This window comes from Oncorhynchus mykiss, chromosome 5 (genome assembly GCF_013265735.2).
Source record: "Oncorhynchus mykiss isolate Arlee chromosome 5, USDA_OmykA_1.1, whole genome shotgun sequence".
Classification (NCBI taxonomy): Eukaryota; Metazoa; Chordata; class Actinopteri; order Salmoniformes; family Salmonidae; genus Oncorhynchus; species Oncorhynchus mykiss.
Genome location: NC_048569.1, coordinates 52,542,749 through 52,560,405, shown reverse-complemented (window position 1 = coordinate 52,560,405; position 17,657 = coordinate 52,542,749). Strand labels below are relative to the sequence as shown.

At 44.8% G+C, this 17,657-nt stretch overlaps 1 protein-coding gene across 26 annotated transcripts in view; it reads left to right on the top strand.

Annotated features, from left to right (window-relative positions):
* ptprsa (protein tyrosine phosphatase receptor type Sa) overlaps positions 1-17,657 on the top strand; it is a 283,320-nt gene that overhangs the window by 127,641 nt on the left and 138,022 nt on the right. For all 26 annotated transcript variants that reach the window (XM_036977783.1, XM_036977788.1, XM_036977791.1 and 23 more), the window contains one exon: positions 16,478-16,623. In XM_036977783.1, coding sequence (XP_036833678.1) covers positions 16,478-16,623 — 146 coding nt within the window. The remainder of the gene's footprint in view (positions 1-16,477; positions 16,624-17,657) is intronic.

Genomic DNA, 17,657 nt, shown 5'->3' with positions numbered 1-17,657 from the left:
AAAAGCACTGTACTACATAGGGAATAAGGTGCCATTTGTGACGTACCCCCATCGCTCCTCCGATTTTCAATATCGTCGGCTCTCTTATCCCGAAATAAGATGGATTTAGAGACGCGTTAGGAAAACAAAACAAAGGGAGTGCAGAGAGAAATAAAAGAGGGAGAGAACGAGGGAGAAGAGAGACACTTTCTCACTGTTCACACACTTTCTCACTGTTTAAATCCAGTTGAGTCAGTGTACGGCTGGTAGGGTCTGTGGTGTGTGTGTGTGACTGCATGACAATGTGTCACATTCTGGTCCTTTTCCTCCCTCTCCTCTTCCATCTCCTTTTCTTTCCCCAATATTCTCCTCATCTCTTCTTCTCAGTCTTTATTGTTGTTGTTGCTTGTGTTTTGTGTGTGTATGGTTGAGCTTGCGTGCATGGTAACACCGTGCATGATAGAATGCATACGGCGTATACAGCGTATAGAGAGTTGTCCGACTATCTGTTTACGATTGGTCCTTTGCTCTTTGTGTCTGTTTGTTCTGTTCTGTGGCCAGTGTCTGGAGTAGAGACTGATGGCACACTCACGCCATAGGCTGATGTATATCTATCACTCCTCTTGTCTGGAATCAGTCCCCGTCTATCTACCTGTCTGTTCCACAACGTGATCTATTGTTGCCTGTTCTCTCTTCCTCACCTCTTTCCCCCTCTCTTTCACTCATTGTGCGCTGTTTAAATAGCTGGGAGAGAGGATCATGCGCATGTAACCGATGTGAAATGGCTAGCTAGTTAGCGGTGGTGCGCGCTAATAGCGTTTCCAATCGGGTGACGTCACTCGCTCTGAGACCTGAAGTAGTTGTTCACCTTGCTCCGCAAGGGCTGCGGCTTTTGTGGAGCGGTGGGTAACGACGCTTCGAGGGTGGCTGTTGGTTCGAGCCCAGGTAGAGGCGAGGAGAGGGACGGAAGCTATACTGTTACACACACAAACACACACACACATTATCTCTCCCTCACACACATACAGTTGAAGTCAGAAGTTTACATACACTTAGGTTGGAGTCATTAAAACTAGTTTTTCAACCACTCCACACATTTCTTGTTAACAAACTATAGTTTTGGCAAGTCGGTTAGGACATCTACATTGTGCATGACAAGTAATTTTTCCAACTATTGTTTCCAGACAGATTATTTCACTTATAATTCACTGTATCACAATTCCAGTGGGTCAGAAGTTTATATAAGCTAAGTTGACTGTGCCGTTAAAAAGCTTGGAAAATTCCAGAAAATGATGTCAAGAATTTAGAAGCTTCTGATAGGCTAATTGACATCATTTGAGTCAATTGGAGGTGTACCTGTGGATATATTTTGAGACCTACCTTCAAACTCAATGCATCTTTGCTTGACATCATGGGAAAATCAAAATAAATCAGCCAATGCCTCATAAAACAATGATAGACCTCCACAAGTCTGGTTCATCCTTGGGAGCAATTTCCAAACGCCTGATGGTACCATGTTCATCTGTACAAACAATAGTATGCAAGTATAAACACCATGGGACCACGCAGCTGTCATACTGCTCAGGAAGGTCTCCTTGAGATTAATGTACTTTTGTGCAAAAAGTGCAAATCAATCCCAGAACAACATCAAATTACCCTTTTAAGATGCTGGAGGAAACAAGTACAAAAGTATCTATATCCACAGTAAAACGAGTCCTATATCGACATAACCTGAAAGGCCGCTCAGCAAGGAAGAAGCCATGCTCCAAAACCACCATTAAAAAGCCAGACTACGGTTTGCAACTGCACATGGGGACAAAGATCATACTTTTTGGAGAAATGTCCTCTGGTCTGATGAAACAGAAATATAACTGTTTGGCCATAATGACCATCATTATGTTTGGAGGAAAAAGGGGGAAGCTTGCAAGCCGAAGAACGCCATCCCAACTATGAAGCACCGGGGTGGCACCATCATGTTGTGGGGGTGCTTTGCTGCAGGAACTGGTGCACTTCACAAAATAGATGGCATCATGAGGTAGGAAAATGATGTGGATATATTGAAGCAACATCTCAAGACATCAGTCAGGAAGTTAAAGCTTGGTCGCAAATGGGTCTTCCAAATGGACAATGACCCCAAGCATACTTTAAAAGTTATTGTGGGAAGCTTGTGGAAGGCTACCCGAAACGTTTGACTCAAGTTAAATAATTTAAAGGCAATGCTACCAAATACTAATTGAGTGTATATAAACTTCTGACCCACTGGGAATGTGATGAAAGAAATAAAAGCTGAAATAAATCCTTCTCTCTTCTATTATTCTGACATTTCACATTCTTAAAATAAAGTGGTGATCCTAACTTAACTAAGACAGGGAATCTGTACTAGGATTAAATGTCACGCATTGTGAAAAACTGAGTTTAAATGTATTTGGCTAATGTGTACAGTATGTAAACTTCCAACTTCAACTGTATTTGGCTAAGGTGTATGTAAACTTCCGACTTCAACTGTACATGCACAAACACACACAAACGTCCCTCCATCTCTTTCTTCTGTTTGCAATTTGTCAGTATTGAGATTCTGCCCCATTTCATCAGGTTCCGGCAGCGGATATGATAGCTCTTTTTATCAATCTCTCTGTCTCTCTCAGCCTCCTCCTTCTCCATCAGCAGAGCTTTTGTATTCAACCCTCCTAATAATGCACGGCAGTCTCTTAGCAGGCAGCGCACACACACACACACACACACACACACACACACACACACACACACACACACACACACACACACACACACACACACACACACACACACACACACAGCCTCCCTCAACCCCCAACCTCTAATCACTCTTCCCACAATTCCCCCAACCACCCGGCTCACCGGCCCCCCTCGTGGTCCTGTTAGCAGTAAACAGGCACACACGAACACACACACACACACATACGCACACACATACACACACACGCACATTCACATTCAGGTACACGCTTTCTAATACACATCAATATGCACACTGAGGTGGACATAAAAAACTTAGACACACACACAGTCCATCCATCTCGCCGTCTCTCTCCCTCCTCTGATTGCTGGATGAGATTGGATCCAGCCACCACTCCTCTCCCACTGATTGACAGAGCTACCCCCACCCTCCCCCTCTTTTTTGTTTTGTCTCAATCCTGTTTTTCTCCCCCCTGCCTCGTTTAAGCAATCTGTCTGTCGCTCCCTCCATCTCTCTACCTCTCTCCTCCCAACCCTTTTTGTTTCGATGCACCTGTGGGCTTTATCTGTGATGAAGCCTGACACATGCACACACACACACACACACACACACACACACACACACACACACACACACACACACACACACACACACACGTGCATATGCGCTCACAGACACACACACACACACCAGAGTGGCCCAGGGGTGCAGTCATCCAACTTTATTTTCTCCCACCTGCTCATCGTAGGGGGACGAAGAGCCTCACATTAGTCTCCCCTCCCTCCCTCCCTCCCTCCCTCCCTCCCTCCCTCCCGTCTGTCTCTCTCTCTCTCTCTCTCTCTCTCTCTTGCTCTATTTCTCTCTCTCTCGCTCTCTCTCGCTCTCACCATCAACACCTCCTACCCCCCCCTCTCTCTCTTTCCATCAACACCTCCCACTCTCTTGTTCTCTCTCTCTCACACGCGCAGAGCAAGTGGATGTCACCTCATCAAAGGGGGCCTGTGCTAAAAGCATGATGTCATTCTCCCCCCTCCCTTTCCCTTTCTCTCTCCCTCTCTCGCTACTCCTTTCACTGTCATAAATCACAACGAGGAGGAGATGTTTTTAATCAAAAAGGGAAAAAAGGCTGTTGAATAAATCTAGCTACCCCGCTGTAATAAAGCATTGGTTTATATCACTGTGTGTGTGTGTGTGTGTGTGTGTGTGTGTGTGTGTGTGTGTGTGTGTGTGTGTGTGTGTGTGTGTGTGTGTGTGTGTGTGTGTGTGTGTGTAACCCCCTGCTAACAGCCTTGTTGGGAAAAGAGCATAGCGGTCCCTCATCTTCTAAATTGCCTGTGTACTAGAGGAGATTGTAGGGTCACCTAGCAAAACAAGCGGTCACTCCCCTCGATTGACCAATCACAAGCTCTGCTCCTTGTTTTTGCCCTTCAAATTCAGAGAAATGGATGCATGTTTGGTCGATGTTTGTTTTTTGTTCTGTTTGTGTTTGTGTGTGTGTGTGTGTGTGTGTTTGTGTGTGTGTGTGTGTGTGTGTTTGTGTTTCCTCAGATCTGATCCCTGCAGTGTGGGACTACCCTCTTCCTTTCCAAAAGGGGCCAAATGTCGGCGTCCTGATTCCCACATTTCTCAATTCCTACACACACACACACACACACACACACACACACACACACACACACACACACACACACACACACACACACACACACACACACACACACACACACACACACACACACACACACACACACACACACTATTTAAAGGCCCTGTCCCTCCGTCCAGGGTGTGTCAGTGTGTCTAACCACAGCACCCAGGGCCACCATTATCCTTCCGTCTGTCTCGTCCAAAAAAACGCCCGACTGCCAGACACCACGGGCGACAGCGCCGTCGTCCAGAAATAACAATTGGCTGCACAGTCGTATTTGTTCTTCTGCGGTCAGTTACTCCGCCTCCCTCCGCCATAAAAAGCGCCTCTTCCCCTTCTACTCTGGACGGCTCGTCAATTCCCCAACAATATTGAGCAATAAATGAGGCCCTCTACTCCAACCAATGTTAACATTTTCTTGGAATGTATATATACAGTATTATATACATAAACATATGGGTATTAGCACAATGTTCTATTTTTTGGGAGGGTACAAGTGCTTTTTTGTGTGCAACAAGCAAGGACAATTGAATACTGTGATGTTTATTTGCGACGTTTATTTATGCCCCCTGTCCTTATGTGCAATCTACTTAAGAGTGGCTGTGCTAGCCTAGTGTTCTGGCTGGACCGCCTAATTGTAATTGACTAGAGCCCAAAGTGATGGAAGGCGGGGGGGGGGGGGGGGGGGGGTCAATTATTTATTTTCCTTTGAAGTTGCCAAGTGAAACATTTCAGGCCCCTTAGGCAGGAGAGAGTCATTTTCTGGTTCTCTCACTCTCAACCCTATTCCTCATATAGTTTTGAGTTAAATTGTTGTTTAACCATTCACAGGCCACACTGTTAGTAACTATCAGGATTTAGTGATGTTGACTTCTAATGTTTTTATGTGGTACGTCATGTATTGCAGAACACACATATGTTCTTGTCAATTCTGTTGCTTCGCCTTATGAGCACTGAAGCTTACTCTGCCCTTTTTCTGAGGCCGTGTCTAGACTTGACATTTCGTGCAGCTTTTGAATTCTGATCATGGAGTTCTGATCATGGAGTTCTGATCATGGAGTTCTGATCATGGAGTTCTGATCATGGAGTTCTGATCATGGAGTTCTGATCATGGAATTCAGAACACGTCGTGCCTACATTTAAATGTGTCTAGCATGTCCACATTGTGTCTTGATTCCCTTGTCTTGGCTTTGTGCTTAGGGTCATTGTCCTGTTGAAAGGTGAACCTTTGCCCCAGTCTGAGGTCGGGTTCTTGGTTAAGGTCGACCGATTAATCGGAATGGCTGATTAATTAGGGCCGATTTCAAGTTTTCATAACAATCGGAAATCGGAAATTTTGGACGCCAATTTTGCCGATTTTTTTATTTTATTTTTTATTTATTTTGTAGACCTTTTTTAATCTTTAGATTAAACACATTCTTATTTTCAATGACGGCCTAGGAACGGTGGGTTAACTGCCTTATTCAGGGGCAGAACGACAGATTTTGACCTTGTCAGCTCAGAGATTCAATCTTGCAACCTTACGGTTAACTAGTCCAACGCTCTAGCCTCACGAGGAGCCCGCCTGTTACGCGAATGCAGTAAGAAGCCAAGGTAAGTTGCTAGCTAGCATTAAACTTAATCAATCATAATCACTAGTTATAACTACACATGGTTGATGATATTGCTAGTTTATCTAGCATGTCCTGCGTTGCAAATAATCGATGCGGTGCTCATTCGCGAAAAAGGACTGTCGTTGCTCCAATGTGTACCTAACCAGAAAAATAAATGCCTTTCTTAAAATCAATACACAGAAGTATATATTTTTAAACCTGCATATTTAGCGAAAATAAATCCAGGTTAGCAGGCAATATTAACCAGGTGAAATTGTGTCACTTCTCTTGCGTTCATTGCACGCAGAGTCAGGGTTTATGCAACAGTTTGGGCAGCCTGGCTCATTGCGAACTAATTTGCCAGAATTTTACGTAATTATGACATAATATTGAAGGTTGTGCAATGTAACAGGAATATTTAGACTGATGGATGCCACCCGTTAGATAACATATGGAACGGTTCCGTATTTCACTGAAAGAATAAATGTTTTGTTTTCGAGATGATAGTTTCCGGATTTGACCATATTAATGACCTACGGCTCGTATTTCTGTGTGTTATTATGTTATAATTAAGTCTATGAATTGATAGAGCAGTCTGACTGAGCGATGGGAGGCACCAGCAGGCTCATAAGCATTCATTCAAACAGCACTTTCGTGCATTTTGCCAGCAGCTCTGCTGTTTATGAATTCAAGCCTATCAACTCCTGAGATTAGGCTGGTGTAACGATGTGATGTGAAATGGCTAGCTAGTTAGCGGGGTGCGCGCTAATAGCGTTTCAAACGTCACTCGTTCTGATACTTGGAGTAGTTGTTCCCCTTGCTCTGCATGGGTAACGCTGCTTCGAGGGTGGCTGTTGTCGTTGTGTTCCTGGTTCGAGCCCAGGTAGGAGCGAGGAGAGGGACGGAAGCTATACTGTTACACTGGCAATACTAAAGTGCCTATAAGAACATCCAAAGGTATATGAAATACAAATGTTATAGAGAGAAATAGTCCTATAATTCCTATAATAACTACAACCTAAAACTTCTTACCTGGGAATATTGAAGACTCATATTAAAAGGAACCACCAGCTTTCATATGTTCTCATGTTCTGAGCAAGGAACTTAAGCGTTAGCTTTCTTACATGGCACATATTGCACTTTTACTTTCTTCTCCTTCACTTTGTTTTTGCATTATTTAAACCAAATTGAACATGTTTCATTATTTATTTGAGGCTAAATTGATTTTATTAATATATTATATTAAATTAAAATAAGTGTTCATTCAGTATTGTTGTAATTGTCATTATTACAAATACATTTTAAAAATCACCCGATTAATCTGTATCAGCTTTTCTGGTCCTCCAATAATCGGTATCGGCGTTGAAAAATCATAATCGGTCGACCTCTAGTTCTTGGTCAGTTCCCTGACCAAGGCCATACTCCCGCAATTGCTCGGTTTGGCCAGGCGGCCAGCTCTAGAAGGAGTCTTGGTGGTTCCAAACTTATTCCATTTAAGAATGATGGACGCCACTATGTTCCTTTAATGACCTTTAATGCTGCACACATTTTTTTGTACCCTTCCCCAGATCTGTGCCTCGACACAATCCTGACTCGGAGCTCTACGGACAATTTCTTCTACCTCATGCCTTTAAAAAAAATACTTTTTACCCCCTTTTCTCCCCAATTTTGTCATATTTAATTACAATTTTTACAATCTTTTTAACTTCAATTGGTTACCTTTTAAATGTGTGGCCAACTGTTCCTAGAGCCACAGTGTACAATATTTGTCTCCAGCCTAGCCTTAACACAATTGTTCAAACTAATCAACTAATTATGATATTCAACCTAGACTTGGGACTTCATCATTAAAAGACAGTTGTCTACTAGTTGTCTCTCCTTCCTGACTCAGGTGTATAAGGCTTGGGTGGAAGAAAAGCAACATAAATGCCTAATTTGGCAATTCATATTATTTTCCCAAAATGTATTTGGTGCACACATATGTCTCTGTCCTCAGTTTGATTGAACGCCTCAATCGGTCTTTTTGCCTTGTAAATGATTGTTTCTAGAAAGAGAGAAGGGACAACACATGATCAAGATGTGCTAGCTACTAGTTGAAAGAAATGAAATATGTCATTATTACAAGGAATGACTGTATGAGCTACATTTATGAAAGTAATACATCAGTTTACTTACCTTATCAGTCTTGAAGTATCATTTATCACAAAAAAAGGGTTATGAGTGAGTGCACCACAAACATATTTCCAGGGTGTTGATGCAGCCTCCAGCTAAGATAGCCTCAGGGTAGGGGAAGGGCATCCATCTGCAAAATTGACGTCTTGCTTTGATGTCAAGTCAGCTCCTATTGTTGCTACCTTAGCTGTGGTGCTAGCTAATATGCTACTGAAAATGGACCGTAGCATATTAACATGCATGTTCGTATTAAAAGACCCCAACGTCTTCACCTAAAAAAAAAATATGATAGCCAAACGCTGGCCAGTCAGTGGGGCTGACAGAATGAAACCGGTATCAACAAAATGTGTTTCACTCTATCCCATAAAACATGACATTGCTAACTGGATATCAATTAGCTAACACCATTTTAATGTTTATTAGGAAGTTTAATTAAAAAGTTAGATACTCACAGGACAACTTTGGTAGATAGCTATCATTTTCCAACAGGTTTTTTTTAATCCTCCCTGATTAGTTGTCAACGGTTACTGGTCTAGGAACTCATGTGTTCACCAGATACGGCTTCTGGTAAACTGTTTGCTACTAGTGGATAATACATATTGTTGCCACAGGTTTGCCACAGATTCAAATATAATCTTGAGAAAATTGTTTGCCAGAAAAAACCTCTGGTGAAGTGTTTTCCACTAGTGGCAATAAATATAATTGTTGCCAAAGGTTTGCCGCATATTCACCACAAACTTCTGGCAACATTTTGCGGCACGCTCTTTAGTTTGCAGCAAATTTGCTACAAACTTGCAGGAAGTTTGCTGCAACAAATTCATTTTTACAAGGGCTGATTGCATCCAAATTGAGGAGAAATCCACATCCCTGACCACCACCTGAAGTGGTCAGCCAGATCGGAACACAATGCAACCTGTCTTTTCAATGCGATCTTCGTATTCTGATAGCAGAGGACATATGTAAGTGTCAGGTGTAGACACAGGCCAAGTTTATTTAGGTTATTTGGTCCATTAGTTTGAGTGATGTTGTTCAAGTCAAGTTTGACAAGCCAATGCAGGTGATTGAAGTGCATGAAATTGTAATGTGTCAAACACTTTGATGAGCACTCTCCTCAAGTTTACATCTTCAAAGGTTTTTTACAAATGGAATAATATCATTTAATTTTATACTAGACCTCCATGTGATTTAAATAAGAGCCGATTCTTCTGGATGGAAATGCAGTAGTTTTCCAAAATATGGGACTTTACATTTCTACCATTCATGATGTTGTCAACAACATTTGTTTTGCTCATGGCTTTTCCCGGGTGAGCGCTTGATTGGTTTCATGTGCTGACGTTGGGTATTCAGGTTGAATATGAGTATGGCTGTCAAAATGTAGACTGACTTTAAAAAAAGTACACTAAGTAATGACCTCGTGATTGTTCTCATGCCTTGTTGAATTAAGCAAAGACAGTGATCTTTTTCATAAAAAAACTGAACGTTTCCAATTACCCTGTGTCATGAACAAAAGGCTGTGTCTTTGTATTTTTCCTTCTCCCCCACTAAAGTTATTATTCAGTGAGAAGATGGAGTGGATTTATCTCTTTCTCCTTTCAGGCAGACCCATTTTCTGTGTCTCGCGTTACACGTTTTGACCCAAGATGTGTCCCTGAGCCGTCTTTGGCTCTCAGCAATTGCAGGTGTTCTTTTCATTCAGGTGGAGTCACCAAGTGTCAATTGCCTGAAGAGACTCAGAATGACACAAAATTGTGCCTATTGCACTAACTCCCCTGATCGCATAGCCATTTTGAAATTGCTTGCGCTCTTAAACTTAATTTTCTGTCACCTCCCCGGAATTGAACTGATTTATTTCCAACGAGGTAAGGTATACTTAGCTGTTTTCTTTTAGTCTGTGCACTAAACAATGGTTTCAATGGGACCAATTTGGAGCTATTATGAGCGCACCACTTTCCAGTTCAGCTTCTTCGACAGTCGTGTGGTTGGGAGACCACTGGGCATTAACACTCTGAGAACTCGCATTTCCTTCCCACATCCCGCAGTAAGTTTTTTGTTGGCCTGCCTACTGTGTACTGTGCAACCTCATTTGCAGTGTAGACGGACCGCATTCACTTTATGATACTTAGCGGAAGGAGACAATGTGAAGACGTGAAGATAAAAATGATCATTATTATCGTGCGGTTCCTCAGTCTGGGCCTCCTGAGCCTCCGTAGCTCCAACCCCCTGGCCCAGTTGGACTGGAGTGAGAATAAGAAGATGGCCCCCTCGGATGTTTGGTCTGACAATCCAGTCAGCACGCTCAGTTTGTGAATGACTGCATCCAAGGTGACTCGATCCACCACCTGGCCCCGAGAGCAAATCCCAATGAACCCCTCTTCCCCTGCCTTAATTGAAAAAGCAATTGTTTCATTAAGTCGTTAGATTTGCCAGGCAAGGCGAGGATTACAGTACATCAGGTGGTGAGAGATGCCAAATGAGCCCTCGGAAACTTCACTGCGTGGCACAGGATTAGCACGGGCTGCCAATTGTTTATTGATGGGACTCGGTGGAAGCCATTATCTGTTAACAGCAACGGTCTAACATGGGACCGACACCAGTCAATGAGTGGAGGATCAAGAGCCATATGTCTTCCAGCATCGCTACAGCTAGAATGGGGAACTGGGATGTCCTCGTACGTCAAACCTCCATCTTAGTGGTTCCCATGACCGCTTACACCACCGATGTAACTCTGGGGTGGGGTATCGGAGCAGGCGGCCGGGAAGCCCAACCAACCACCTCTTTTCCCATACGCCCATGCTCCTGCTTCGTTCGTTCTTCTGCTTCCTGGTTCATCCTCTTCCTCACAGCAGTTGATTAGCCCTAGCCAGGAGCAAGAGTGTGCGAGAGACAGGAACCCAAGACAAAAGAGCAAGAGAGGCAAGGGGTATAGAAACAGAGGCCAGTTTCCATAGCGATAGATCTTGCCTGGGCAGCCGGTGAAAATTGGTTCCTGGCTGATAGGGGCTTGATGTGTTGAGGCCTGGAGGGTGTTGTGGGGGGGGGGGGGGGGGGGGGGGGGGTAGAGGGGGGGTAGGTCTTAAGCCAGGCCCTAGCCCGTCAGGATTCTGTAACAAGTGGCTAGCTAGCATGCTGAGATCTGTGGATGTGGGCCTACCTCACACAGCTGAGCCGCAAATATCTATGCTTAAGTAGGTTAGTAGGTGGTTACTTGAATACTCGTATTTTTGTCCTTACAACATTTCTTCTTCATTACTGACTAAATGTATTATCGTCCAGCAATGAAAAAGGATGGTGTCCTGTCAGAAAATGCTGACAGGGCTAATCCAATTTGTACACATGAGTAATTATGGTGTGCATGTTTGGTTGTGTGGGTTGTGAAGCTTATGTGACCCTCAAATATAGCAGTTTCTTTTGTTCTCTAAGCCAGCAGCATTTACAAAAAAATGACACAAAAATCACTCTAACCTTCTTCCACTGTTATTGGCCTCTGGGGTATTAGAGAGGAAGGTCAAATTCGTTGGTGAATAGTACCTCTAATATGTCCAAATGTTCCTTTCACCACCAAATAAGCCTGTAAAAGGTGTTATCGGCTGTAAAAGGTGCCTATTTTGATCAATATGAAAGACAAGTGGCTTCTACCCATCACCCCTTTTTTATAAATCATTCAATGGGTAGATGAGGTACAATTTTGGCCTCTTCTTTCCTAAGCCACATCATAATGGGTCCTATTTTTCTCCAAAAGCTTCTCATCGATTACAGTGTTACGCATTTAACCAAACCCTACCATTGCCTGATTTACCTACTAAATGGCAATCTGGAGGTACTGCAAATGGAATTCGCACTCACATGGAGCGAAAGGCTATTTGAAAGGAGGCGGTGTCGTTTCTCTTATCTGGGTGAGCAGAACCTACCAGTCAGTAGAGGGATGCTACATTAGCAAAACAAGTGTCTGCTTTACACAGTATGGGTTAGCCTTCCCCGCTAGCAGTGGCAGTTGGCTCAATAAAAATTCCATTCTATGTCCCTGTGAAGATAGCTCACTACCCACATTTCAGGTTATTTCTGTCCCGATGTCGTCTCCTGCTTGGGCAGATAAACTGGGTCCTGTTTGCTTTATCAGTGTAAAGCTGTACGTTTCTCTATTTGAAAGAGGCCCGTGATAGAGGGAGATAATGAGGGACAGCTCTGCTGAGGTGGAATGAGACACAGGAGTAACGAAAGTCCCAATATGATTCATCTAATGATACTTATTGAACCCAATAACCCACTTGTCAGTGATACACCAGTTTGTTATTGTGGACTTTTATGGACTTTTCCCAGGCATTACAGTCAAATTGCCGAGATAACATCCAGGCTATACCTAGATCATAATGTGTTTGTGTTTTTTGGTTGAAATTTCAGTATCATATTGTTTAGTTTGCGGTGATGTTGCTTATTATGGTGGAATGAGAAAGCAATTTATTTTCAATAGCCAATTTCTATCATGCAATTACTGCCTGCGTGACAGTGGTGTTCAGACGCTGAATAAAGGGTTGAATTCAACAATAACCACCAGCGGTATGCCTGAGGCAGGAGGCAATTGAAAATGTTTAAAGGTTAATTATGCTGATCTCGGATGTCATCCAAACACACACACCACACACACACACACACACACACACACACAGCATTGTATTTAGAGACGTACAGACGGGGGCATGCACCCATGGGCATGCATTTGCTCACGCACACACACACACACACACACACACACACACACACACACACACACACACACACACACACACACACACACACACACACACACACACACACACACACACACTACCTACCTACTTTTCATAATGGCCAACCTTCTGTCAGATCCTCTGTTCTCAGCTGGGTATAAAATGGTGCCCGAGGCCTGGAGTGACGCATGTAGGAGCTTCACGTCTGCTCTGGTAGCTCACTGGACACTGAAGGCTTCGCTGCCTTTTCCTCCATCTCTTGTGCTTTCCGTTTCTACTTTTCCCATCCCTCTCTTTGATGTCTCTTCTCTCTCTCCGTTGCTCTTCTCCTCCCTGTTCCCCTTCTCTTTTCAACCCCTTTTCTTCGTTCACCCTCTGAAAGCTTCTGCTGTGAGTTTAACCCAGGAGAGAGAGAACCTCATGAGTGCCTTTGGTATTGTTCGGTTCTGAACAAGCAGAGCAAAAACTCAAACCAGGTGTATTCAACCCACTGGGTACCTCAGCTGCAAGCACAACATACAGGTCACACAAGCACACGTTGGTGCCTTTCGACTGGGCGGAGTAACCTCCTGCATGTCTAAGACAGACAATCCTTGTTTGTTGCTAGGCAGGAACTCAGTCTGTTCCTCTTACTGGTATTGTCATGGTCCTTCAACTGTTGACCTTATCTCTAGTTGAGTTCCACACACCTCCTTGCTCTAGTTCAACAGCAACTGGCCTGCCAGGAACTGAAACTGAAACGGAAACTTGGCTACTAGGAACTGAAACTAGACTGTTGCAATTCGCCTCCTTCCTTAGAAATACCAATATTCTGCAATAACATGTTTGAACGGCCATGAACATTCCATACGTCCCCTTGTCTCACACACAGTGACTTTCGAACCACAAGGTTCCCATTGACCCCTAACATGTCCTTTTCCTATACGTAGAAAGTAATTCATATGTTCTAATATGGTGACATGAATAAGTATATTTCAAGCCAGAATCCAACAGTATTATTTAATGGCAGAGATCAGAGGGAAGCTCGTGATTGACCGGCTGGTCTAATGGGCACTGGGCCTGTGGACCCAGCCGGACCCGGCCAGTACAGAGGCCACTCCCAGCTCGCCCATGTAGATATCTCTATCTCTTCTATTCAAAAAGCGGATCAATTACCCCTGTTTATATAGTCACATGTATTATGATTTAAAAGGCTTAAAATGCTGATCCTAGATCTTCTCTTTTTTTCATACGGGCCCAGGAGTCATACTCTCTAAGGCGAGCATAGTGGAGGGATGCTACGCAAAATGCAGCTGCAAGCCACCCACCTGTAGCTTTTGCCAAAGGAAGATACAATCACTGAGATCCAGTAAGATTCTGCGGTCAATATTTTCGTGTCTGCTCATTCGACCGTCACAGGGATCAATTCGTCAAGACGCCGGCCGACAAGATAGCCCGGGAAAAGGTGAATCCCCTCTGCTTCTTTTCTAAGGAAGAAAATGTCACAATCTTATCTCTTGCTCCTTTCATCAGTGGACAGTGTTACTGTACCATAGGAGAAGGCTTGTGGCTCGCTTGTCGGTAATGTTCTCTGTGGCGTCGTTGGCAGGCTGCCACGGGTCATCAGCCTGCGCCGAGCCTCGTTTCATCTCTCGCCATCACGTCATTTGTATTGTTTGTTGTTGAGCCGCGACGCGCATCACGTATAGAGGACACCTTGGCCGGCCTCCCATCGCTGGAGCTGCATCTTGAATGGTACCCTATTACGTGTGGTACCCTATTTAGAACTTAGAGCACTACTTTTGACCAGGGCCCGTAAGGTTCTGGTCAAAAGGTAGTGCACTATTTCAGGTATAGGGGACCATTTGGGATTCCGGCCTGGGAATATTGTAGGGAACCTCAAGAGAGACTGGTCCCCCACAACAAAGACCGATGGGGTCACGTTTCGCTGAGTGTCAATTGGACTCTTCCCGACTCATGTACAGGTCTGTGAAGGGAGCGTGGAGGTCTGTGTGATAGGGATTGCTTTTGGAGTATGTTGAACTTTCTGTGCCACGCTTCTGCTGTCCTCGGGCAGTCTCTCTCTCTCTCTGTCTCAATCTCGAGACCTCTCTTTCAGTCCCTTCCCTCAACCACCGTCTCTCTCTTTCTCCCTCTCCCTTTCTCTCTACCCCTTGCTGCCTCTATTTTCATTTTCTACCCCACCCACTCATCCACCTTTTGTCTCCCTCCCTCCCTCCCTCCCAGCCAGCCAGCCAGCCCCCACCCACCCCCTCCCTCCCTCTCCCTCCTCCCTCTTTCTCTCCAGCTCTCTCTCTCCTGTCCCTAATCAAATGCAGCAGAGCTCTCCTTCGTGTGTGTTTATAGGGGCCCAGGGAGAGGAGAGAGAGTAAAGAGAGAGGGGGCCTGCCTGCCCACGGTCCGTTAATTATTAATCCACATGAACGCGCTCCGCACGTTTCATCATCCCTACGCCCCGGAGTTAACAAGTTCCCCCAGAGAGTTTCCTCTACCCGGCTTGTTGTTGTGAGAGCTGACCCCCCCCCCCGACCCACCAGAAAAAGAGGGAAGAAACTCAAAAAGTAGCGCCGTCCTCCCAAGCAAGTCTGGTAATATCAGAGAATATAAGGAAGGTAACGAACGTGTTATTGTTGATTTCAATTTTTACAGTGAAGGTGAGGGATGTTAGGTGAAAAAAAAAAATAAAGCTTCTAAAAACTGGGAAGCAAGGTGTTAAGTTCATTTGTAATGCAGAACAAATGAGTTCTCTGACTTCTCGTATCTTGCCTAAAGCCCCTGTCAGCCCCCACAGCCGAATGCCCAACAACGAACGCACTCGGCCTTCCTGGTATGGATGTTCGTCATCCTCTTATCCCGCCATCCCTTTCTTCAGTTGGCGTTTGCGTGTGTGCGCCTGGCTCAGCCAGTGAGGGACGTGTGTGGGTTTTGGATGGGCTCTCTGTGAGTAGGGGGTGACGTGTGAACGTGTGTGTGCGTGTGTGCGTTTATGTATGGGGGGGCATAAAATCAAGACAGAAGCTTCTCTGTGGGCACTTTATTATTCATTGCTCCATTAAATTATTCATGTTGGCGTCAGCGTGTCAGGGTGTGCATTGTCTGTAGTGTAATTACCTCTGTGTTGATGCACGGCCGCTCGCTTCCCTTCCTTCCACCAGCTCTCTATACATCCAAGCCCCATGATTCCCCTCGCCTCTCCAGTCTGCAGACTGCCGTTTTCCATAGGCTCTCTCTGCAGCACACGGAGTGGGTGTGTCTGACCGTGACATTATACAGCGGACGAAATTGAGGAATTCCAAAGGCCACTCAAGACTTTATTATCTTCTCATACAATGAAAGTGTGTGCACACAAGCTTTTCGAAATGTAATTACCTTCATTTGCAGCTACAACTGGCCCCGTAATGAATTGGGTTATCTCCACTGGAGCTTGTTGTTGCATCACTTTAGTTCTCTTAAATCTGTTCTAATGCCCTCTTCTTCTCTCTCTCTCTCTCTCTCTCTCTCTCTCTCTCTCTCCCCCTCTCTCTCGCTATCTCTCTCCCTCTCTGTCTGTCTCTATCTCTCTCTCTCTCTCTCTCTCTCTCTCTCTCTCTCTCTCTCTCTCTCTCTCTCTCTCTCTCTCTCTCTCTCTCTCTCTCTCTGTCTCCAGCGCCACCAAGGTTCACTAAAGTTCCCGTCGACCAGATCGGTGTATCCGGGGGCGTGGTCTCGTTCGTGTGCCAGGCGACGGGAGACCCCAAGCCTCGGGTGAGCTGGAACAAGAAGGGGAAGAAGGTCAACTCCCAACGCATTGAGGTGAGACATTAAAGGCTTGTAACCTTACACTGCTGTGGAGATAGTGTGGAAATATGAATACACATAATCTATACCAAGTTTTTATCCAAAGCAACAGTGAGTGCATACATTTTGGTATATGCAGCCCCAGCGGGAATTGAACCCTCGACCCTGGCGTTGCGAGTGCTCTTACCAACTGAGCAGCGCGTCTATTGATTTATTTGACACGGATGTATCACTTTTCTGTTTCCACCAAGGTGAGCTCGGTGGATCATTTCCGTCCACTGTCCTTGAACTAGCACACACAGACTACCTCACAATCAGTTGTCATGACAGACAGTTTGCATTTAACCAGGCATCAATTATAAGACATCAGCGCATGTCGAGTGACATGACTTTGCACAGTGCCAATACACTCTACTTGTCCTCTTACACTTGAATGACTAGCTTAATGAAACATTCGGGGCTAGTAATGGCGGCTGCAGGTCTACATTCCCCTATGCACGCTTTGCATTATTTCTGATGTTTGTTTGTTGTGTGTCCCTGCTTCGGCTCAGTTGCCGGCTCTAAAGTCGTGATTGACGCTCAGTGTTTCCTTAATTAAAACTCGCTCCTCGCGCCGACAATGTACACACACACACCCTCTCTCAGTGAACACACACACGCTCACATTAACAACGCTGCCAGCTCGCTGGGAATGGAGAGAAGGAGGGGAGAAGATGGAACCCTGGCCTGAAGAGGAGCACAATGAAGAATAAGAGAAAGGGGAATTAGAGAAGTGTCATTACAACTCTGCCAGCACTGGGAAGAACACACACACACACACTCTGCCAGCGCGCTGGGAAGGAGAGAAGAAGGGGAGAAGATGGAACCCTGGCACAAAGAGGAGCATGAAGAAAATGGATAAACAAGCCAGTGAAATATCATCATGGAGGGCAAAATCAGTCCAACCCGTGCTGTTTAGCATTTTGCGTTCTCCTCCCGCCGCGTACTACAGACAAACCCAAACCCAAGGTTATTTAGCTAGCGATTGAACTCTGGGTCAAATGATGGCT